The sequence below is a fragment of the Melospiza georgiana genome, chromosome 17 (genome assembly GCF_028018845.1).
Source record: "Melospiza georgiana isolate bMelGeo1 chromosome 17, bMelGeo1.pri, whole genome shotgun sequence".
NCBI lineage: Eukaryota > Metazoa > Chordata > Aves > Passeriformes > Passerellidae > Melospiza > Melospiza georgiana.
This window is the reverse complement of record NC_080446.1, coordinates 11,509,882-11,535,373: the sequence shown is the minus strand read 5'-3', so window position 1 is coordinate 11,535,373 and position 25,492 is coordinate 11,509,882. Positions and strand designations below refer to the sequence as shown.

Sequence of the window (25,492 nt, the reverse complement as noted above, 5' to 3'; positions counted from 1 at the left end):
TTGATAGAGATGAGATACTTCAAAATACACAAAAAGACAATAATGTGTAAGTTTGAACTGGGAAAGGACTGGGAATATCTGAGTGTAAAGCAGAACAGAAGAAAATAGTCAAACAATATTGCTTGAATTGAGAGGAGTGCTCTACTCAGTGGATTCTGCACCAGTGGATGGGGATTTTTTAGAGGCTGAGTTGGTTATTATTAAGTCAGACTGTGCTGTATTAGAGACCCTGAACATGTTGGTAATTAACCAAAGCCAATTCTCTATGTGTTGGTGCTTACTTTTGCCATCCACTTATACCTGATGCCAGTGCCTTTGAGAATTTATCAAGTTCTTGACTTGCAGATAATTGAGAATTAGTTTGTTGTGGCTTATGACTTTTCACAACTGTAAAACCAAAATAAGATTTTGTAGCTGAAATGTTGCACTTGAATTCAGGTCTGAAGGGAGTTGCAGTAGAGCCTTGCATGACCTTCCCAGTAAATGTAATTTTTATAATGAATGATATTTAATTGCTAAAGTAATTATAATGTCCATACTAAAGACTCCTATTTTATACTCTTATACTCTAAAAATTCTATCAAGGACCTTGATAACACAAAACACTTGCTAATAGTTTTTGGATTACTTTATCTTCCAGTGGCTTGCTTCTTCCTAGTATTTCCTGGGCAGCCTAATTGTTGTCCAGTCCCCTCTGGAGGAGAACTTTGGTTCTGCATATTATTAGCACCTGAGCTTTTCTTAACTTGTCTTTGCCTGTTTTTATGCCTTTTTTTCCTTATGGATGTATTTCAGGAGATCTCACATCTGACTGTGTTTTAAATTGGGGGAAGAGATCTTAGGAAGTCATGAAAACATAAGAAACCATGTTCTGGAAGCCCAAATGCAAAGCAAAATGAACATCAGCAATTCTGGTCACTTTTCATCCACAGCAATATTTGGACAGTTGAACCTTTTACTGTATTAAATCTTTTGATGAAGGAGATAAAGAAGAGGCTGAACAGTGACAGGCTGAGAATGCCAGCTCTTATTTAGAACAAAAAGAGCTGCTGAACACCAGTTTTAAACAGTTAACTCTGTTTAAGTATTCTTTACTCTTTTTAAGTGTTCTAGTAGTGAATTTTAGAAGTTACAAATGACTAGAATGCATTGACACTGATTCAGGAAGATAATTCTGACTCCTGTAGTGCTTTGTCCAATTTTCCAAGGCATACTGAGAGCAAGATATCAATTTTTTTCTTCCACTTAATGTTCTTGGACTGGTGCTTAAGAGAATATAGGTGTGTGCATATACCCAGGACACTTATTGCTTTTCCAAATCAGAGATGCACAGAGCTGTCTTTAATCCTATTGAATGTTGCTCTAATCCTTTGTTTTGCTTCCCCAACAGATTTGGTGTTGCATTCACACACTGAATTGCCCTGGTATCCCTCCATTGTTAATAAAATGCCTTGAATGACTCAGACTTGGAATAACAGAAGAATGTGGTGACTGCTGAAATTACTGATGCAAATGTTCTTTCTCAGAATTTTCTTTTCTTTTGTATTTCAGGTGATATTTGAGTCTGTCTCTTTGAAAGGACACCCTGGGTACATAGCTGTGGATGAAGTCAGAGTCCTCGCCCATCCCTGCAGTGAGCACTCTTTATTTTTCTGACTGTACCAGCATGTTGTAGGCCACAGTTTGTGTCTAAAGGAGAGATTTACCCAGTTGGATCACCACTAAAATGTCTTGTCTCCCTCCAAGACCCCTAAGGACAGTCAGCCTTGCTTAATTTTCTATTTTTGCAAATTGTACAAAAGGCAAAGCTGCTCTCAGTTTATGGCTAGTGGAATTCTCTCTTCTTTACTTGCTAATAAACTGATGGTTTTATTGTTTCTTAATCTTACTGCTGTAGAAAACAATCTAAAATGCTTCTCATAATACCTTTAGAAAAGAACAACCAAACAAATTGTTTCAGTGTTTCCTTGGTAAGAGGCCTGTCCCAAAGGTTGGTTGGTTTCAATGTATTAGATCTGCTCAGAAAGCTGTGCAGAGATTAAAAATTAATCTTATTCAGACACTGCATTTATACAGGAATAGAAACAAATTCAGGTTCATTACACTATTCAAAAATGTTAGTGCTGCATTTCTTCTTTTGCAGACACAACAATAAGCTGAGATTTATTTACTTTTTTATGTTTAAAAAACATTGTGCCTCAGTCTTTGAGCCTGACCTCATTTGGTTCCTTTACCCACCTCTAGTGGGGCTTGGGGACTTTGTACATTTTATGGATGTAATGTACAGGTCCATGTAAAGATCTTTTTTAACAGCCCCCTTTTTCTGGCTCATGGTTTCAGTGAGTCAGTGACAGCTGCTCACAAAAAATGATGGATCTTATAGATGGAGTGAAATAAACTGTTTTTGCTGTGATCAGAATGTCAAAGAACATCTGCCTTTCAATGTGACAGACATGGTTCTGCTCAAGTTTAACAGGACATTTCTGATAACTGCAGTATGCTTAATTGCTGCTTAAGTAAATTATATTTGTATTTACCATGTGCTCGTTGCTCAGGCCTTTGGGTGCATTTACTTCATTAAGGAATACTTACAGTCTGTATTAACCAGATGTTGCTGATATCTGGCAGCATCCAGACAAATCCCCAAATGCTCAGTGTGATGGGTGATTGCTGGTCCCTTCACTGGGATAGAGGCCACTAAACAAACCCTGGGGCAGAGCCTCAACAAGAAAATGATGGGATTTAAAGCAGGCAGGCAGGATGCTGTGTTGTATCCCTGCTTAATTAGGTAAACTGATTTTGAATCCATTTCTTCAAGTATATACAGGTCCTTGTTAAAATTAAATGCACTCTTGGTGACTCAGCAACAAAATGTTTGAGACAGAGTTGGTTGGTTGGGTTTTTTTTCAATCTGTTTACAACCCCCAGCATACAGAGCCCATTGCAAGCTGAAGTTCTCTGCAGGGTCTGTAAATGCTGCTCCTGTCTGGTTCCCAGTGCTGCTTTTGCTGCTCTGCAGTGTCAGTCACCAGGGTGAACACCACCCATGTGTTCCCTTCCCTTGCACAGCCTTTGCCCCTCAGATTCCTTTTACAATTGTTGGAAATCAAAACACGGGGGCAGTGAAGATCCTGGTGGCCCTGGAGGTTACTGAAATCATTGGTCTTATTTCTTCATTTTGGCTTTACCTTCACACATGACAAAGGCCGGCAAACCAGTCAGCAAAAAGCAGTGAAATGCCCCTAATGACACAGTAATACAGAAAAATAAATGTATTGCTGGTGCTGCCTCTTGTTTTCCTTTGTCCTGTGAAGCAATACACTGGAATATCCATTTTTCTTATGCTAAAAGCTCCTTGGCTGTGTGGGAATGAGTCCTTGCCATCACAGCACATCTTGCTCCAGAAGTTGGGCACACCCAAGGACCAGAATGTTGGCATTGGTGGGACTCCACAGCTTTGTATTTGTAGCTGACTTACAGCTGCACACTTTAGGCTAGAGGCACAAATATTAGAATTATCCTGAAATATTCTGTAGAATGTTCTGAATGTCACCCCGAGGGAGTTTCCCAGCAATGCTTGATGCAAACCCCTGCTGCCCAGAAAGCAGGACGGCGCAGAGTGCCTGTCCTTCGGGAGCTGTCAGTGAGCTGTGCTGGATGGGGCACAGGAGCAGATAAAAACATTTGACATGGTGTATGAACATGTGTTCTCTGCTCATGTGTCAAACACTCGTACATCAAGTTTCAGCCATGCACGGCCACAGATGCCCACTTCCCTTTAAAGCTGTTTGCTCCAACCAAAGAGAGGTTATATTGTCCTCTGAAAGGATGTATTTCAGGGTCTAATCATACTAGAAAATGTGCAGATATTGTTGAAAAACACTGACCTTTTTAGGTGTGTTTTCAGAGTATCATACTAAAATTTTTCAAATGATGCACAAACCTTTTTCTGCAAGAAAATAGTTCACTTAAAGGTGTTGCATTTGCTGCTGTAATCTTGTTTATTCTTTTAGTTTAATAGAGACCTAACTTAGTCTGATATTTCATCAAAAAGATAATCCTCTCATCTAGTTTCTTTGTGATAAAACCTCAATGTCTGCATTTTTAATATCACTGGTTTAATTTTGAACTAATGCTGAATTTAGTGTCAGCAAAACATTGATATCAGTGATCTTAAACTAAGCCAGTGATACAATACTGTCAGTTAAATGAATATTTCATTTAATATCTGATTTGATATTGATGAAGCATTATTCTAAAGGTCTAGGACATATTTGATAGTCAAGAAAAGAAAAAGAATAAAAAACTCCTGTGAAAATGGGGTTTAGGTCAGTCATGCTTGACAAGCACAAAAGCATTTGACTTTTTTTGACCTTTTTAGAAACATAGTTTTGTGAAGAAAAGAGATGACTCAATTACTCTTTATAGCAGGCAATAAGAAATTGTGCCAGTGACCATGAACTTGTGATTTGATCCAAATCTGTATTTTCAGAGGTGCCAGGCCACCTTTTCCCAGCTCCGTCACCACTTCTCCCTACAGGGAGCAGTTCAAGACCCAAGGGCAGCTTTGTTTTGCAAAGCCACTTTTGCAAAGGCTTTGCTGGGTGCTTGGGTGGGTGCAGCAGGGGTGGTTCCTGCCTGGCTCTACCCTTGCCATCCTCTGTGGTGGTGTTCTCAGGGGTCCCAGGATGAGGGAAGAGACAAGGATCTGACTCCATGTTTCAGAAGGCTGATTTATTATTTTATGACATATATTATATCAAAACTATACTAAAAGAATAGAAGAAAGGATTTCATCAGGAGGCTAGCTAAGAATAGAATAAGAAAGAATGATAACAAAGGTTTGTGGCTTGGACTTTCTGTCCAAGCCAGCTGACTGTAATTGGCCATTAATTAAAAACAACCACATGAGACCAATCCCAGATGCACCTGTTGCATTCCACAGCAGCAGATAATCATTGTTTACATTTTGTTCCTGAGGCCTCTCAGCTTCTCAGGAGGAAAAAATCTTAAGGAAAGGATTTTTCAGAAAATACCATGGCTACAATCCTGTGCCTCTTTTGTCAGGAAAAGCCCCGCATTTCCTGCGGCTGCAGAACGTGGAGGTGAACGTGGGGCAGAACGCCACCTTCCAGTGCATCGCCGGGGGAAAGTGGTCACAGCACGACAAGCTCTGGCTCCAGGTAAAGCAATGGCTTTTTGTGGTTCATTTGGGGCTTTCTTTGCTTTTGCAAGTGAAATGAATAGCTGGAGAAAGATTGGTGGTGAAGCAAAAGGTTTTCATCACGATCCTTTGAAGAGCTGCCATAAAATGCTTATAAGTGAGAGTTTGAGGTTATAAAGTATGGAATTAGGAGACAGAAAAAGGAAAAAATGGCCAGTGACAGCAAAATTCTGGTTTCAAACAAATGCCCATGTACCTGTTAACACTCAGCCATAAAGCAGAAGGGAGAGGAAGTGGAATAGTTCTCTTCTGCTTTATTGTGCCATCTGCTTTCCTTTCACCCTAAAACTGTTCAGCCTGGAGTCAATTGATATTTTTTAAGAAGGAAATCTCCAAGGTCTGAAATTACTTATCTGAGTGGTTAAAATAGGCAAACCCAGTTTGCAGTCAGTTCTTCTTGCTCCCACTTTCCCTTGGCTGCACTGACAACTGATTTGGTCTTGTTCCTTTTAGTCACTCACTGAAAGACTAAAACATTCCCTCCCTGGATGTTTTATTTGCAGTCTACTGATGAAACATGTCTGGGTCCTGCTCTTCTGGTGGGTGCATCAAAAACCTTGGGAATTCATTGTCAGTGTTAGAATTGACACCAACCCCAACATCAGCACATGGAGTGTGTGTGTCCCAGTGAAGGACACAATAACTTCTCCTTCCCCTTGAATTTTTCTAATGTATACACTCCCAGCATCACCATTCCAGAAGCTTTTAAAATCATTGAATTCCTAAATGTTCAACTCCTAAACAAGTCAAGAGGATTCTTGTTGTATGTACGCAAGGCCAAGATAATTTGGAGAACACTAAAGCCAGTCCAAAAGTTTTATTCTCAGCTTGGAATGATGTGACTGAGGTTTGATCACCCCATAGTTGTAGCATCTGGGGCAGACAGGAAGGGCCTTTGTAGTCAAATAATTACCAGATTTTATCTAATTTTATAATTGACTTCAGGCATTTTAATAAAATTTAAAAATAACATTTTCAAATCTAGCTTAAATCAAGGAATTGGCTTATCTAATCATAAAAACTAAAAATAGTACTGGGAAAAAGGCTTAAGTTGGTGATACATGTAGTTGGCATTATATTAAAATGATTTTATGCTCAGTAACTATACTCTCATCACAGCTGTTCTTCTAAAAATTACATTTTTAACCTTAATTTATTTACCTGTGGCATACGTCTAGCACCCACTGAGATATATTTTTGACTTATCTTTGTTTGGTTCTTTCATTAAAATATTTCCCCAGTTACAATTACATGTGTGTAAAAACAATTCTGACCTACAGCAATATGAACATTTCCCTGTGAGAAGCAGAGTTGGAAAGGAAAGAATTGCTATTGTTAATGAAAACCTGCTTTCCATTCTCTGAAACTGCAACATTTAATGAAAATAGCCTTGGAAACACCCCTAAAAATGTTTAGTGAAAACTGCCAAAACAGCAATGTGCTTTTCTTTGAAATTCCTAATAAACTGGACAAATGAGCAAGTCGAGGTGTTTATACTGTAGAGAACAATTTCTGGCTAATTCTTCGTCTGTCCCTTTTCCAGTTGGAAAAATGTGGTCTGGCATTGGTAGAGAGGTTTATTGGGGAATGTTAGATATACAAGGATGTCTGCTCATCCAACCAATTTATTTAAATTGGTCCAGAATCAGTGTTTTGCATCTGAAAAGGCCAAATTTACAGAATCTGTTCATTTGTAGTGTTTGGAGGTGAACACAAAGCCTTCAGCTGTTGTGTTTTCTCATCCAAGCCGGGCCTCTAATTACACGGGGTGGAAGTGCAGAGTGGCAGTGAGAGCTGCTCCTCTGCAGCCTTTGCAGGAACTAATCTTTGAGTCAGAGAATGTCCTGATCTGGGAGGGACCCCCAGGATCAGCCAGGGCAGCCCCAGCCCTGCACAGACACCCCAACAGCCCCACCCTGGGCACCCCTGGCAGCTCCTGGAGCTCTGGCAGCCTCGGGGCCGTGCCCATTCCCTGGGCAGCCTGGGCAGTGCCAGCACCCTCTGGGGAAGAGCCTTTCCTTGATACCCAACCTAAACCCCTCTGACATAGCTCCAGCCATTCCCTGGGTCCTGTCCCTGTCACAGAGTTCCTACTCTGACCAAGCCAAGTGTCCTCAGTGTCCTGCCCCTCATAGGGGTTCCCTCCGGAAACTTTATTCTCTTTGTATCCTTAGGACACACCAAAAGCCCAGATATATCTCAACTATTAAACAGAAATGCGAACTTAAATATATAATAGAATCACAGTTTTGGGTTTGAAAGGGACCTTAAAACTCATCCAGTCCCATCCTGCCATGGGCAAGGACCTTCAACTATCCCAGGTTGCTATCCCTGTCCAACCTGGCCTTGGACACTGCCAGGGATCCAGGGGCAGCCACAGCTGCTCTGGGCACCCTGTGCCAGGGCCTCATCACCCTTATATTTAGGGCCAAGCTCAGACAGCCCTGTGGGTTTTCTGAGGGAATGGCTGTATTTTGCCCTTGAAAAGCCATGCTTCTCCAAAACCTCTCCCAGCAACGTGAACGCGGAACTCTGACCACGTTAATCACCCCAAGGAGTGACTCACACACAGATACGCCAACACCTATCCTCCCTGTCTCCATGATGGCATTATTTCTCTCTGCCCCTGCAGCAGTGGAACGGGAGGGACACAGCCCTGATGGTCACTCGAGTGGTCAACCACAGGCGTTTCTCAGCCACGGTGAGCGTGGCCGACACGTCGCAGCGCAGCATCAGCAAGTACCGCTGCGTCATCCGCTCTGACGGCGGCTCCGGCGTCTCCAACTACGCCGAGCTCATCGTCAAAGGTAGGAGCAGCAAACCATCCTCATGCACAAGGAGTGGTTCCTCCCTGTCACTGGCATATTTTCTGAAAAAATCTCTCTGCCCAGGATTTCTTCTTCCTGGAAAGCTGAAAAACATCAAAGAAAAATGAAGGCAGTAATTACTGATTCGCTTCTCCTGTGTTTTGCTCTTTGGAATGCGGTTTGGACATTGTTTACCAGCTGGTTATTATTTTATTGGTTTCATGTGAATTGTTTTCAATCACAGCCAGGTGTGTCGAGGCTCTGGAGAGAGTCACAAGTTTTCATTAGTATCTTGTTAAGCCTTTTGTCAGTATTCTTTGTCTATTCTTTAGTATATTTTTAGTATAGCACAATATATAATATAATATAATATAATATAATATAATATAATATAATATAATATAATATAATATAATATAATATAATATAATATAATATAATATAATATAATATAATATAATATAATATAATATAATATAATATAATATAATATAATGTAATATAATATAATATAATGTAATATAATATAATATAATATATATTTTATATAATATAATACAACGTATAAAATAATATATATATACAATATATAATATATATAATAACACACATATATATAATTATACAATATAGCACAGTAATATATATAAAAAGCTTGTGATTTTATAATTTTCATGTGAATTGTTTTAACTTAATGACCAATCACAGCCAGCTGTGTCGAGGCTCTGGAGAGAGTCACAAGTTTTTCATTAGTATCTTGTTAAGCCTTTTGTAAGTATCTTTTCTCTATTCTTTAGGATAGTTTATTACAGCACAATATATAATATATATATATATATATATGTATAATTTTGTAATATAGCACAATAATATATATATTTATATATATAATATATGTACAATATATATAGTATATATAATTATATAATATCTCACAATTTTATATATATATATAACTATATAATATAGCATGATATAATATCATATATCATATCAGCCTTCTAAGAACATGGAATCAGATTCATCAATTCCTCCTTCGTCCTGGGGACCCCAGAAAGTACTACAGATAACTGTCTATAAAAACTGGCATTCTGTTGGACCTCTTTTCATTTGTGTTAAAATAAGGAAAAAGGGTGAAAGTGACATGAGTTTAAGTTGGTATCTCTGGTATTTGAATTTAAGCTTTGGACAAAGCCCTCTTTGGGAAGTTTTGTAGTAGAATATGGTGGCTGTGGAGGCTTTTGCTATAGTCAGCTGAATAGTTTGGCTGTCAGTCAGCTTCACAAGCTGCTTTCCTTTCCAGTATTTTATCAGGCAGAAATAATCTTGTGGTGGAGCCTTGCATGTCAGCAGAGACTGTTCAGGGCTGCTGGCAGTAAATGCTGGGATTGATTCTGCTGACACCCTGAAGTCCAGAATAAAAGCATCAGTAGTTCTTGAAGGGTGTTTGGATTTTAGCCATGTTAATTACTGTGATTCAAGAGCCTGACACATGCAAGGGGTGTCTTAATCTCACCTTCCTGAGGCAGGTGGCGAAGTGTTATCCCCTATGCTGGGTTCTTATATATTTATTTTTTAAATCTGCCTTGATTTGCAGCACTGGAGTGCTCACTGACTCTTAGGTGGTGAGTTCAGAAAGTGGCTGAGTTGTTCCTGAGGTACTCTGTGTTTGGGGTAAGAGGAATTTGAAGTCTGGGTCTGTTCACAGGATGTGATTTCCTAATCTAAACGGAGGGTATGAGGACAGAGGGCAGCTGTAGAAATGAGATCAGGTTGTCCACTGTGCTGCTTTCTGCCAGCTGCTCTGTCCTTTGGTGATCAGTTGCCTTTGCTATGCCTTGGAGTGTTGTGTGGTACAGATGTTTGGACCACACAGATCAGGAGGAGAATGCTTGTGCTGGATGCCAAGTGCTTTTCATTCCCACCCAGTGATCTTGTATCTTGCTCAAATCTGGAGGAATTAATTCAAGATTAAAAGGGGATTGAGCTGCCAGGAGTGGCAAACCTAGGATTGCACCACAGCTAAACAGAGGGAAGGCAGATTCCAGGGCAAGCAGCTGTCAGAGCAGTCCAGGCTCAGTTAGGTGCCTGGAATTCACAGAATTCCCAGAATGACCAGGTTGGAAGAGACCTCCAAGATCATCGAGTCCAACCCAGCCCCAACCCCTCACCCAAACCCTGGCACCCAGTGCCACATCCAGGCTTTGTTAAACACACCCAGGGATGGGGACTGCACCACCCCCCCGGGCAGAACATTCCAAAACTTTATCACTCTTTCCATGAAAAACTTTTTCCCAATCTCCAACCTGTATTTCCCTTGGTGCAGCTTGAGAACTTCATGTTTGTTGATACAAACAGGGAAAAAAAAATAGAAGAATAAATTAAAACCTGATGTCCAGCAGGAAAGATGCTGATGGCTTCATTGCTGGGTTGCTCAGCAATGCACCCACCTGGAAGGAACTTGAACAGGATCAAATTGTTGTGGGAAGGTCCCATCCTGCTCCTCATCCCTGATTAGGAAGCAGGTGAGGTTAAGTGGTTCATTTGAGGTCAGTTTGATGCCACCCTGTGACACACTGGGATTCCAACCAGCCTGACTAATTTTAGTGTGAATAATAGCAATTTTGTAATGCATGTGCACGGGCGGAAATGAAAGCAAATTGGAATTGTTTAATTCTGAAGAGATGATTATTGAATTGTAATAATGTACTTGAGCATACATTCAATTAGCCTGTAATTGAGGTTTTGCTCAATTGATAGTCCTGCTCCTAAACCTGCTAAATCCAAGCTAAATCTCTGCTTCTCACGTGCTTTCTCTGGATCAGAGGAACATAAAATCACAGGGTGTTTCTTCAAAAAAGATTAAGATTTAAAATTTTGTTTTAATTGAAGATTTTAATTGAAAGATCTGTTTGCTTCCCCATTCATAAGAAGCTTTATTGGAGTATATAGAACAGAAAGTACTTTACATTTCTCAATTTGAATGAAAAAGTTTGGTAGATATCAAAAGAGAAGTTTTACTTTGAAATGTGGATACTCCTAAACCCCAAACTGGGCAGTAAATACCTGTTTCAGCACATGGAATGATCAATGAAATTAAACACACCACCTTGATTGTCTGTGGACAGCTTCACTAAGAGCAATGTATTATTGAAAAGAAATTACTGGCAATTTTATACAAAAGAATATAACAGTATTAGTTCCAAATTATTCCAGTATGTTTAGTGGCAGGAGATACATTTGTAATCCTGTGAAAATGCTGTTCTCTAGGCAGCTATTTGCAGTATGTGCTAATGCTTCTCTGTCTTCTGGCTTGAATAAATGACAATACATTTATTCTTCTCTTTGCACTCTCCAATCATAATAGGCAGGCCAGAAAAACCTATCATTTCCATCTGCCCCCCTTGCCATCCTTTGGTGCTCCAGTGGAAATAGCTCATCTCTATTTCTTCTCTCTCACTGGTGCACATATAGTAATTTAATACAATTTTGTACAGGGCACTTTAAAAAAAAGCCCAGAGATTCTGTGTCTCACTACACTGCTCACACCTGAATGGAACATTTCCTGCCTGTAATTTTCTTTAAAGTCAAAGCTGCGTGGCAGTTCCTGGTATTCTGAGCAAAATGTGGGCCTTGCTTGTACAAAGATTGTTTAAAATGCTGTGGAAATTGGCTAGAATGTTATCATTTAAGGTCTGTATTAATGCTGGTGTCCTTCCAGGACACTTGTCACATTAGGTAAGGCTGTGGATAACATTTTAAACTCTGTGGGGGTGTATGGAGGAGTGTTTGCTGTTGGTTTTTTATTCCTTGATCCCTTTCAGGTACTCTGGATGCCCAAATTAATCACTCACTATATGACAGGAATCCGAGTAGAGCTGATAAAGAGGGACTATTACAGCATCTATATCCTATTTTTATCAGCCGGTTGTTCTGAGTTTTTCACTCTCCAGAAGCCTCTCAAAATTAGTTTCTTGGTACCTGTTGCTACCTTAACATCCTTTTAAGGCTCCTGGCATTTTTGTAGGGTCTGTTCTGCTGCTGCAGGGTCAGGAGGAGCCTCTTGAGCCTCGGCCTCTCCACAGACCTCCAAGGGGATGTTCCAGCTCTCTTCAGTTTTGTCTTAGTGGATTTTCGAAGTGTTTGGCTGGAAAAATAACCTGCCTCTCACCTGAGAGGCTTTCTGTCATCACTGTGGTATTTGGGACAGCTCACTTGCGCTTTTATCAGGCTTTTATCAGTCACAGGAGGAGCTGATGCCTTGAGTGACACCAGAGGGAGAGGTGGGCTCCTTGTCACAGTTGTTTATCATTCTCTCTCTGGGTCTCTTCTGGTGTGATGCTCATCACTGCAATTCCACCATCTGTTTATTGACTCACCAGGTACACGCTGAAATCTGCTCCAGTGATTGAGTCTCTTCCTAAAAGCAGGCACCAGAATTTACAAAATAAAACTAACCCCAAACCACAAAACTAAGGAAAACAACATAGACAGAAGCACTAAAAAATGAACTAAATCAACAAAACCTGTCAAATTGTTGGAGTTGAGATATTCAAGTGTGAAAAACATGATAAATAATTATCTATTTAAATAAATCCGTATATGGAAGCTTCTCCAGTATGAAATACACTTTGAAATTTTCAGATTTACAGTTTTAAGACAGACTCATCAAGGAAAAGCTCTACAGGTATTTTGCTGTCTCAGTATTTATTACTGGAGTTGACTCCAAAATAGTTTCAGTTAAATATTCAACAGCAGGAAGTCCTATGAGGAAAAAGAATTTTCTGGAGCTTTAAAATCATAAGAAATAAAAACATCTTTGTTTTTGAGCTGAGGCTGATCCTGGGCTGGAGCTGGTTCTACAAATGTCACATCAGGCTCTCCACTGATTTCCTTGCAAACACAAAGTTCAGTGTGGGCATGGAAGTGTGTGATTCATTTGTGTGTAACACACTCTGGAATGTGTTCCTGGGATGAAAAGAGAGTTCCATGTAATCATTGAGGAGACTAACTTCAAAGTTTTTCACTTCCTATGCAGCTGTTATGGATGAATATGAAAAGACCCTTTAAATATTTTATGTATTGGTTAGTTTTTTTGGAGTTTTTATATTTTCATGCCTGAAACACAGATAGCTCTATACCCTGAGATATTAATGCCAAATGTGCTCATTAAAATGGACAAATGGGGTAAAATATTGCCAAATATTGCCCCCTTGCTATCATGGGGTAACATAAGCTCTGCTGGTGATGCTCAAGTCCCCATACTTCACCCAGGAGATGAGGTGTGGACATGAAAAGCAGGTTCTGTATTGGAACTGTCCTCTTTTGCCATCAGGCTGGCTGGAAGACCATGCCCCTCTGTCCTTTAGAACTCTTTGGGAGACAAGCTCAGCTCTGTCATGTCTGGTTTAGATTTTACTGTTAAAAAAAGCATTTTTTCCATGTGCATTAATAAGCAGCTGTGAAGATTCCTATCTGAATTTATCAGGTTCATCCAGATCACAGAAGTTTCTGGGCACCTTTAAATTTATCTGCCTGAGTTCTGCCCATTGATCAAGGCCCTCAAAGCTCTCAGCTTGTGAGCAGGAGTCAGTCCCTGGCTGGAGCTCCCAGCAGTGTCAGGACACTGATAATGAGGTTCCCTTGGGCTGCTGCTCTCTCTTTGCCTCTTTTCTCCCAGTTTATACAAGTACAGCCAGTGTTCACAGTGCTGTGCTGTCAGAAGCTGGGTACAGATCTGCTAAAACACCTGATGCTTGTCCTAGGGTGCAGGAGCATCGGGGGTAAGACAGTGGGGACAGACGGACAGGAGAGATCTCTGCAGCCAGGGCTGGAACTTGGGGTTTATTGCAAAGGGCCTGGGGGCAGGGCCCTGCTGGGAGCTGCCAGACACAGCTCAGAGCAGGGGGAGAGAGGAGAGGGGGAGAGAGGATGAGAGGGGGAGAGTAAAAGCATAAGAGAGTAAAAGGGGTAAGAGGTAAGAGGCAAGAGAGCAAAGTTCCCGTTCCAATACAATAAATCTTCTGTGTTGAATATTCTGATTCTCACTAACCAATCTAGTACAATACACAAATCCTACAGCATTTCCATACAGCCTATAAGAATCATTACATTACCACACTGTGTTACATTTTAAACCCTAAAAACTCCTCTTTGGGCCCTTCTGCCAAGCTGTGGGGTCTGCTCTGACCCTTGGGCCTGTCTGCAAGCAGAGGGTGTTGTTCCATCAAAAGGGGATCACCTTCAGCTGGCCATGCCATTGTTTTCCAGTTGTTCAGTAACTGAGGGATCTCAAAGCTTGCTTTCATTTCAATCTCACTTATAGGTTCCATATTCTCAAAATCTTTTGCCAGATAATCATATCTATATGGCTTTCCTGTTTCATCTTCCCCAACACTAGGGTGAGGTTATGATGCTTGTATCCCCAGTTGTGTGTTCTGTTCATGCTGGATATCATGTTCCGTGCCTTCAAGACTGGCTCTGAAGAGTGAAAGTTTTGTTTTGTTATCAGCCGCTCCCCCACGGCTGGTGGGACACAGAGATGGGGCAGTACATGGTGCTGCTTTTGCTTTTGGCTTGGCTTTTTGCTTTGCTCCTGCTTTGCTCTTGCTTTTTGCTCCTGCTCATTAGTTAGTTTAGCTAAGCAGTCCAAATTTTTCCCTGGACTGTTTTTCCTTTCCCTTTTTTTGGGACCACGCAAAGCTGCTCCAGACTGGGCCCTGGGAACACGGAGAGTTTGCACCTTGTGGCTGCAGCTGCCCCAGCACAGGAGGGACTGAGAACAGAGCGAGCACCCCCAGAGAGACTTTCTGAATCTGTCATCTTTGTCAGAGCAGTGACAGAGTGGTGTCACCCGGTATTGTTCATTGTGTGTGCAGGGGGTGCTGTGCCTGTTAAATAAACAGGTTCTTTCCACTTCTCTCCGAGGAATCCTTCCCAAACCGGTTGTGGGCAGAGGCTGTGTGGGTTTGCTTTCTGGAGGGGCCCCTTTGGAGGCTTTCTCCCAAATTTGCCCTTAATCAGGACATGATGCAGCTCTGAGCACTACACCCAGACTGGGAGGTGCACCCAGGCTCTTTGTGAGGGTTGTGCTGCCTGTGAAATATCTGAATGAAGGAGAGTGGCTCTGTCATTAATAGAATGTCTGAAAAAGCCACTTCTTCCTTTATTTCTCTGCAGTCATAGTGCTGTAGGGAATGTAACAATCCCTTTGTTGGTGTTGGCTGGTAATTACCTGAACTTGTCACTGCTCTGTTTAATTCAGTGCAGCTCAGTAGCTGTTGCTTTAACTCAGTTTTAATCATGGGGTGGGTGTGTGCTAGGAAAGGAGGAGGCAAAGAGATTACAAGCACTCCAGTTTCTCTTCTTTCCATCCAACTTAGTATCTGTGAAGCCAATGAGGGAGATGGAAGACAAAGCTGTTGTATTGTAGATGTTCAGTAGTATGAAACATGTGTCCTCTCAAAAGGAAATATTTCCCTTTCTTTATGTTTGACTCCTAAAACAGAGCTGGGAAATGAAGCCATTTCCTTAAGGAGTGATAAATGTGCAGTTTATAGAAAGGATCCAGTTGTCAGTTTTGCATCCAGTGTCACAGAGACCTGCAGTAATGGTCCAGAATATGTTTCCTGGTTTCTCTTGTTTATATTAATCAATAGGGTGTAAACAAACATATTCAGGAGGAATACTAAGCCACAAGGGGTACAAGACAAGTTCATAAACTAATAATGTATTATCAATTAAATCTATATTTTCCCCAAATTTTTGTTTCTCTCCTCAGCAGCCTTTTTTTTGTGTTCCTCTGTAAGATGAGCAGGGAGTGCTCAGGGTTTAAACTCGACCTTGTTTCTAAACCTGGGAAATGATAATTGCTCTCCTACCACACTGCTAAATACATTATATACATGCAAACCTTTTAGTTTCTAGTTAGAATTATTAAGTAGGTTTAAGGCAACTGCACAGAAATTAACTTAGGACTGTTGATGCTCAGAAAATAATATAAAATACCAAGAACACAAAATACCAAGAACACAGCCCTGTGCCTTTGCTACCTGGAATTGTCCTTGCAGGGAATGGCCACCAGATATGTCCATTATCAAACAAACCTGGCAGCTTTTCATTCTTTGTTCCTTTTTAAAGTGCAGATTTTCATGCAAATTGATTGTTAATGATCCTCACCTGACATTACAATTCAAAATTACACTTTTTTTTTATTAGCTTATGACTGAACTTAAGACTTACCACGAGAGATGAGTCACATTCATTGTTAACTCTCCTCTGCTCATCCTTCTTCTGCCTGCTGTATTATAGGGGAGTTATTAATGGGCTTCTCCTGAAAAAAAGGATCTAAAGCTGTTCCTAATTTATCCACCCTGTGGTTAAACTGCTGTTGACTGCTTTCCATTCAAGAAAACTCCCTTGAATTGTCACCATTTGTGGATGTTGGTGAAGATTCTGGGATGGTTCAGGCAGATTTGGGCACTCATGGGGTGTAATTGTTGAGCATGAGCTGTTAGCTCAGCAGGGCAAGGATACTCCTTTTGCACCAAAATCTATTTCTTTTGCAGCAGGAAAAGATCCCAAAAAACAAAACACTAAAAAAGTAATGTTTTTCTTAGTAAGAATGGATGATTGTTAGTATGAGAATCTTTAATGATAAACCTGCAAAAAAAGGGGTATATTTGCAATACAGTGAGACCTGTTGATCCCATGTGTGTGGGAGAAACCAAAAATTTCCAAAGAAAAGAGAAAACTATCTCTGTAGATGCAAATACCTAAAGCCAATGTGGTTATTAGAACTTTTAAAAATTTTGCAGCACCAGGTGCTAAAGAAGCTCAAATATTGATCTCTTTCAGCCATGCAGTAATTCCTGCAGCTAACAGGCTTTGTGCAAAATCCTGCATTTGCTGTAGGACACTGAACTAAGGAGGAAGGGACAACTTCTGCCCTGAGCCAGGTGCTGATGAATTCCCAGCTGTCTTTGCTTTGATTTGCTTTCATTTTTTGCTGGCAGCATCCTGTGAGTCTGCAAAGTGCACGGTTGGGTTCCTTAGGATGTGTGAAACACGCGCCCAGAGTTTATTTTTATTGCTTTTAAGCGTACTGCAAGGCAAGATATAAAACAGTTAAAATCATTTGTTGTTTCTTTATATTGCCCTGACTTACTGAACTCAGATTTCTTTTGTTTTGTGCATCTTGGAGGACTTTGGATTGTGGTGAGGTTTAACCCTTCCTTAAACAATCTCTTTAGAGATTGCAGGTCTGGTGCCACCCACACTCTTCTCCCTCCTTCCAACACACCACTACAGACTCTGCAAGGTTAAACTCCTCTGCTGGTTTTAGAGTTGGCATTTGCAAGCTGAGCCTCTAATCCTGAGGTAAAAAAGGTTGAAAGTTTATGAGGAAATAAATGATGGAGCTCTGTAACGACTTGACTGATGATGGGGTAAGCTCCAGAATCTTCTTAGCTTCCAGTCTGGGAGCTGGTAGAGGGTTTTGGAGTCTGTGAGTGGTGCTGAGACCATTGCAGGAGTTTGTGTCAGGAATTCAGGCGAATGGGATTTTTAATGTTTGCATAGCATTTAGCTCTGAATGCTGAGCTGGTTTGCTTTCTGAGCCAGTGGAACTGAGCTCCAGGGAGCAGCTGATGGTGATGTTTGCATTTGTCCTGTCTGAATGAAGAGATTGAAGAGCCTGTTGCAGTGTTAAGGAAAGCATGGTCACTTGGAAGTTTGTTAATTTTAATTGTGAGACCAGGGAATAGCCAGAACTGCAGTTTGGAGTGGAGATGTTGCAGCCCTCCTTTTCCATCTCTACCCAACTGAAGAATGATTCATTTTTTCAAAGCAAATCATTTCCCAGTATCCATTCTAGCTGCAAGCTGATGAAATACTCGTCTCATAGAACCACCCCCCAAACCTGTTGCACTGCTTTCCAGCTTTGCTCTGATGTGCTGATTTTCTGCCATGGCAAATTCTTCCTCTGGTACTGGGAGATTGCTACAGGTCACACCCTCCCCATCACCCCTGTCCTGTTTTTTTGTGACTTTTAAAGGTGCTTTAGATCTAAGACCAGAAACCTACTGAGCAACAGAGTGATGGTTACAGGAAGCCCTGCAACCATTTTATGAATTGGCCTGGGAATTTGAGAAGAAAAACCCATGATATGATGTTTTCTAGCTCCCAAAAGTCCACACTGCCTGTTGAACAGCTGCACTATTACAAGGTGAGCAGGAATGGTTTAAAACTATAAGGGAAGAGATTTAGATTAGATGCTGGGATGAAATTCTTTACTCAGAATGTGCTGAGGCCCTGGCACAGGGTGCCCAGAGCAGCTGTGGCTGCCCCTGGATCCCTGGCAGTGCCCAAGGCCAGGCTGGACAGGGCTGGGAGCAGCCTGGGACAGTGGAAGGTGTCCCTGCCATGGCAGGGTGTTGAAATGAGGTGAATTTTAAGGTCCCTTCCAACCCAAACCCTTCTGTGATTCTGTGCTTGTGCTCTGCTCTGGTGCCAAGATACACAAAACCCCTGTCTAAAGAAATTATTCCAGCCCTCTTTCTCCTTATTTTTTCTTAGCAGGTTTCTCTCCAGTGCATCTCTTGCCTTTCTCTCTCTCTTTCTCAGCAGGAAACTTTCCATCAGTGCTTGTTTGCATGTGAGGAAGATGCAAATAGCTGCAAGACTTGGGCTCTCTCTGTTTGGATCCCATAAATCAGACTTTGCATATGCTTTACTGTCCTATTTATTACCCTGCAGCTACTACTGACTTACATGACAGACTACAACTTCCAAACTGTTTGTTCCCTCAGCAGGGTACAGACACAAATTAAAATGGAAGAGGTTTGGATTACTTGCTTCTACAATTGTCTCGTTTCTTTCCTTCACATTACAGCAAAATCTTCTTTTGCTGCTGCTGTTTATGAATTTTGACTGACCCTTGTGAACACTGCTGACCATATCCTGCTGCCTTTTGATCAGCAGTGGGGTATTATTGAGTCTTCTGACCCAGATTGCTCATCAAATAGTGATTTATCAGTGTTTCCCATGATTCTGAGGTTGAAAATCTAAATATAAACACTTCTGTTCTTGTTCTTACATTGTTTTCTCCCACCTCCCTTTTACTTAATCTTACCTATGCTCTACTTGGGAAGCCTTGTAGATAATTTGGTTTCACTTCTGTCAAGAATATGGTGCTGGAAGGATGACCCAGAATTTTGGTGCATTGATTTTTTTTGCCTTTTGGTGAGGCCATTCAGAGCATGCAGCAATCAGTCTGCTCATGGAAGGTTTTATGCTTATTGTCGTAGTCACAAACCCAACTGCTCTTGAGAATTGAAGTCTTGTCATAAACAAGCATTCTATGTCTATATCTATATATCTATATCTATATCTATATCTATATCTATATCTATATCTATATCTATATCTATATCTGTATCTGTATCTGTATCTGTATCTGTATCTATCTATAGCCACCAGGATTCCTTAAGACTGTTTGATTGATTTTTCTTGCAGGATTTAAAGTGGAATAATTAGGAAAAATCCATTTTTTGTCTCCAAGATAGAACTTTTTCTCCCCATGCATGGTCCTCTCAAAGCCTGTCCAGTGGAATTTGATTCAGCATTAGTTGACACTGCATTTAGTCAAGGAGACTAAGGAAAATCATTCTGGTATTGAATCATCCTCAAATTCACCATAATGTCTTTATAGCTCATCTTTATGGAATCACAGTACTGTTATAGTCTTTAGAGTGGGATTATTGGTGTTTCCTGAGCAAAAAGGGAATTTTAATAGCCTTCATTAGAGCTGTGATAGTTTCAATAGGGACCAGACTATTCTCTCTTCCAGGATTTACTTTCAGCAGAGAGGATGAGAATTGTCTGTGTAGCTCAGCCTCAGGTGTAGCAGCTCTGCACTCATAAGGAAGTTTTATTATTTTTCATATATCTCACTTCAATTACAGCTGTCATGACAGGGAGAAAAAAATGTTTAATCTCATTCGACATTTTGTAAAATGCAGGCCACAGAATTCACAAGTCATTCTTGCATCATGAGCACTGCTGTATAAATAAAGCAGAAGAGTCTTCAAAAAAGATTGTGATTGAAAGGTTTTAAATTATAGAAAATCTCACCAGCCTTAGATAAGCTCTTTAAATACTTAATTATCTTCCCTGTGTAGCGTCTATACCTTATTTGAGTGGGATGTTTCCAGCTTTTGCAGGTAACAGATCTTAAGCCTTTCTTCTAAATATAATCAGTCTTGAAGTATTGAATGTGAACCTGTATTGATCACAATCTTGGCTTTGTTTGGTTAATTTATGTGTCTTAAGTGTCTCCACAAGGTCCCTTGTTCTGTTGAAGAACTGCTGTCAGTTCTGGGGAAAATATATCAATCTGGACTCTCAGGTATTTTTGTGAAATATTTTCTTTTGTTTCCGCAATGAATATATTTCCTTACCAGCTTTGTTGTCTGTATTGTTGTGGAATGGGGAAAGCTTTAAGCACATGGATTTTATTAATATATCTTTCCCCAATTCTAACACAAGGAAAGGCACTATAAACATGTCTTGCATGGTCAAAGAAAAGAACTTGTTCCATGAGCAGTGTTTCATGTGGCAGGAGATCACTGCCCACATGGTGAACTTCTGCATCCAACAGAAACAAATAATACATAAATTATGGAGAAAGTATCCTGGGAACCTCACAAATAACTAATGGAGGCTTGATGGAAGTCACTGGTTTTCAGTTCTGGTGTGGTTAAATGTCACATTATTTTTAATCTAACTCCCTTTTGGTGTCAGTCCCAGAAAGAAACCCCCTGAGCCACCCCAGAAGGGATTTCTGTGCCACAGAAAAGCTTTCACAGCTGGGACATGCAGGATTTTTGTGTGTGCTCCTGCACCACGTTTCTAACCCTGCACACACCAGGGCTGAACTTGTACCCCAGCACCAAAATGTGATCCCTGGCATGTTAAAATTTGAGTATTTTAAGGGAATATGGGGACTCCTGCTGTACCAAGCATTTGGATCTGTACATGAGTGCCTTGGGAATCCTGTGCTGTTTTATCAAAAAACAGCAAAAATGAAGGATGAAGGAAGGGACATTGTGTGTGACCTTGCTGTTCTGAGAGCTCTGAGCTCCAGCCCTGTCACCTTGAGAGTCCAGGAATTCATCCAGGAGGTGAAACTCTCAGATTTGCAGTAAAAAATTTTGCAGAATTCCTTCTGTTGCTCTCTGTACTTATGCCTTTTAACTCTGACAGGGATAAAGCACAGAAAATATTTTGAGATCTGGCAACCAGTCTGTCACCAGCAGTGAGCTGAGCTGCTACTCTGGCCATTATACACATTCTTTTGGAGTAAATGAGTCTCAGATTTTGTTTGGTGCTGTCTCTCCCACCCTTTTCCTTTTCTTTCTTTCAGGAATAATGAATGGTAGTTTCAATCCTGCCCAATTTCTGGAATGCTTTTTGTGAAATCCCAGCACCTATCACCCATCACTGCAGCTCTCAGGGTGAACAGCACACTGTGCAGCATATTGGAATTTCTAGCATTTATTACTGCCTCAAAGTGCATTATGTGAAAAAAGAAAGAGCTGATCTTTTGCTGTAATACTGTGGAGTCTCTCTGAGGGAACAGCCTAAATCAAGAAGTATGTTCCAAGGCTGAGTTTTAAACTGGAAATAAACAGAGATACAGCCCAGGAGAGGGAGAGCTGGAAGGAGTGTTGTGGTCTGCAGGGTATTGTGAAACTCTCTGTATCATAAAAACCTGAAATAAAAAGAGAACTATTGAGTGGTAAAGAAAGATTCACCTCAACTATTATCAGGCACTTCTGGTGTGTCTGCCTGCTGTATCTGGGACATTAGATTACCAGAGCTGGTTCTACTGCTATTGCTGACTTTTTATGGGAGGTGTGGGGGATTTTTGGTTCAAATCCTGAAGTTTGCTTCATCCTTGTTTTTTTTTTAATGTGGGCAGGGAGAGGGAGGGCTCCTGTCACCAAAGGTGTCACCAGTTATCACTGAAGGGGACAGACAAAGGTGATACAGAGACTCCATCATCAAAGGCGTGAAAAGGCACTTTATTATTAGAAATTCACAGTTCTTATAGAAACAATGGTGGACCTAAGACCTGATTGACCTTTAGGTGTAGGAGCATCGGGGGTAGCACAGTGGGGACAGACGGACAGGAGAGATCTCTGCAGCCAGGGCTGGAACTTGGGGTTTATTGCAAAGGGCCTGGGGGCAGGGCCCTGCTGGGAGCTGCCAGACACAGCTCAGAGCAGAAAAGAGAAGTAAAGAGAGTGGGAAAGAGAAAGAAGGCAAGAGTGTGGTAAAGAGGATGAAAGAGAGCAAAAGAGTAAAGAGGGTAAGAGAGCAAGGTTCCCATTACAATACAATAAATCTTCTTCTGTGTTGAATATTCTAGCTCTCACTATCCAATCTAGTACAAGATACAAATCCTACAGCATTTCCGTACAGCCTATAGGAATCATTACATTCCCATACTGTGCTACATTTTAAACCCTAAAAACTCCTCTTTGGGCCCCTTCTGCCAAGCTGCAGGGTCTGCTCTGAGCCTTGGGCCTGTCTGCAAGCAGAGGGTGTTGTTCCATCAAAAGGGGATCCCCTTCAGCTGGCCATGCCATTGTTTTCCAGTTATTCAGTAACTGAGGTATCTCAAAGCTTGCTTTCATTTCAATCTCACTTAGAGTTTCCATATTCTCAAAATCTTTTGCCAGGCAATCGTATTTATAAGGCTTTCCTGTTTCATCTTCCCCAACATTTAGGAATCTTCTGTCACCTCTTGGTCAAGAAGGGACAGCTCCTTCTTGTAAACATCTTTGACAAACAGAGATTGCCTGCCAGGTGCAGAGATTGAGATAATAATTGTTTTAATTCTGTCTCTGAGCTTTCTCACAGCTTCCCAGGAAAATCCTGGGAGAGCTGTGTTTCTGTTCAGAGGATATGTGATTACCACAGGCTCCCAGCCAGAGTGATCCCTTCTGGTTAATAACTTGGGTTTTTGTTTGGTTTGCTTGGGTTTTTAGATCCAGAATTTACTTATGCTTAGCAAAGGCTCTGTTTTTATCATTTAATTTTTATTTTCGTTGCATACATCTCAATAGGTTGCCAGCCTTAGCTGTGAGTTGATTTTTTTTTTCTTTCCTGTCAAGTTTGCCTTGATCATTTGGGGTAAGTGAACCCACAACCTGACCTTAAATGTGAGGGCTTTTTCTGTGGCTCACAGTGCTTGAGACAGAGCCTCCCTGCTTGTTCCAGCGAGAGGAGAATCAGATGGAGTGAAACTGGGAGGGGGAAGAGCTGAACAGATGTATTTACTTGGAAAACACAACTTAGTGCTCACCATCCCAGCTGGCATATGAACAGACATATGTAAACCACTGAGTGTCTGTGACCTCTAAGCACATGAAAAACACCCCAGAATATTTTTACACTGTGTGCTCATAGGATTTGCTTCACTCTCTGAAGCCTAAGGAGCCTCAGAGCCATCTTTGTGGCAGCTGAACTTGCTTTAGGAACCTGCATTTTACTCCTGGCATTTTTGGGCTGGGGGGTGTTGTAGAGGTTTAGCAGAGAGTTTTATTTCTGCTTCAAAAGCAGGAATGAGAGTTATATTTCTGCCTCAAAAGCAGGATGTTGTAGAGGTTTAGCAGAGAGTTATATTTCTGCTTCAAAAGCAGGAATGGATCAGACTTATCTGAGGTGTGAGCAGGAAAAAATAAATTATATAAACGATAATCAGCAGTGGACTTGCTGCTTAGCTGAGTGTGGCTTCCACAATGATGCTGCCAGGAACTACAGGAAAATAAACTTTCTAACACAAAGCATGCCCTGAATACCACGTGAGATCATGAAGAAACAGCCTCCTGAAGTTCACACTGTGCATCTGGGGAGGTGTTCTAATGAAAGCTATTTTGAGTGGCTGTGTACAGTAAATTAGCAGCCTCCTGTATTTACTGCACTCAGTGGTATGCACTCTACTGCCTGCTTGAAAAGCTGTAAAAAAAGCAAAGATTTTGCCTTGGGTAAAACCATTGTAGGTATTTGTGTCAGCTCTGAGGTTTTTATAGGCACCTGTTGCTTGCCTTTCTCATTAGCTGCTCTCCAGGGCAGCAATTGCAGTGACAGCTATAACGTTATCCACTCACAGACACCTCTGCCCACATCAAAATGTTTTGCTGCAGGTGAGGTGATAATTTTCCTTGCATCAATCAAGCTTCTGTCAGTAAGATCAGACAAATGGCCCTCTGGCTTCTGCAGCATGTATTTATCCTGTTTTCAATCTGAACAGGAGAAAATACAGCAGGTAATTCTGGTGGAAGGGAATGGAGGAAATGACCAATAATTGGCCAGTAAGACACTTGCATTGATAGGGTTATTCCACAGTAGTGGAGGTTTATTTGCAATTCCAGCAGTGTGAGTCCTTGTGTGGAGGCTGCGCTATTGATACCTGTGGCTTTAGATGTCTTGTTGTGGAAAGCAGAAGAGGAAAGGCAGTTTATTTCAAAATATTGGTGCTGTCTCTCCCACCCTTTTCCTTTCCTTTTTTTTTTAGGAATAATGAATGGTAGTTTCAGTCCACCCCAATTTCTGGCAGGCTCTGGAATGCCTTTTGTGAAATCCTAGCCCCTATCACCCGTCATTGCAGCTCTCAGGGTGAACAGCACACTGGGCAGCATATTGGAATTTAATGGTAATATTATATGTAAAACATGTATATTTTCGAATTTGTTTCTCAATTAGGATAGAGTGCTTTCTCTTACCTTTTGTGTCTGTTAACCAAACCAATGTTCCAGGCAGTTGTGCCACAAACCAAGAGCAAAAAGTTCAGCTTGTTGTTGGATATGTGAGATACTGTGTTTATATCCTTGGGGAGAAATGGGTCAACTTTCATTATCAAACTGTGAAGTGCTTTGTGACAAAATGTCTTTAAGTAACACAAACCAAAACAAAGCCCAGCTCTGTACCAGAACAAAGCACAAAAAGCACCAGTGTGGCACAACTTTGATTACATCCCTGTGTTCTTCTTGTCCCATTGACCCCTGCAGACACCACCAGGCTTTGCTTGTCCTAGAAGCTCGATTTCGGAGAAAAAGCCAGCTGTGCTTGCCACAGCTGGGCTGTGTGTGTAGGGATTGGCTGCTGGAGCTTTTTGTGATGGTAAAGGAACAGAGCACTGAGCTCTCCCTTCTGTTTTCTGCCAGGTCTTATATATTTTTTTTTTTTGTTTATATATATATATATATATATATATATATGTACACACATATATGTACATATATATACATATATATAAATACATATATATTTATATATATACATATATATATAAATATATGTATGTATATATAAAAATATATATACATACATATATTTATATATATACATATATATAAATACATATATAAATACATTTATATATATACGTATATAT

At 40.8% G+C, this 25,492-nt stretch overlaps 1 protein-coding gene across 5 annotated transcripts in view; it reads left to right on the top strand.

Moving 5' to 3' along the window:
• Positions 1 to 25,492, top strand: part of PTPRT (protein tyrosine phosphatase receptor type T) — a 491,783-nt gene that overhangs the window by 191,149 nt on the left and 275,142 nt on the right. For all 5 annotated transcript variants that reach the window (XM_058036502.1, XM_058036501.1, XM_058036499.1 and 2 more), the window contains exons 4-6: positions 1,552 to 1,633; positions 5,068 to 5,183; positions 7,857 to 8,031. In XM_058036502.1, coding sequence (XP_057892485.1) covers positions 1,552 to 1,633; positions 5,068 to 5,183; positions 7,857 to 8,031 — 373 coding nt within the window. The remainder of the gene's footprint in view (positions 1 to 1,551; positions 1,634 to 5,067; positions 5,184 to 7,856; positions 8,032 to 25,492) is intronic.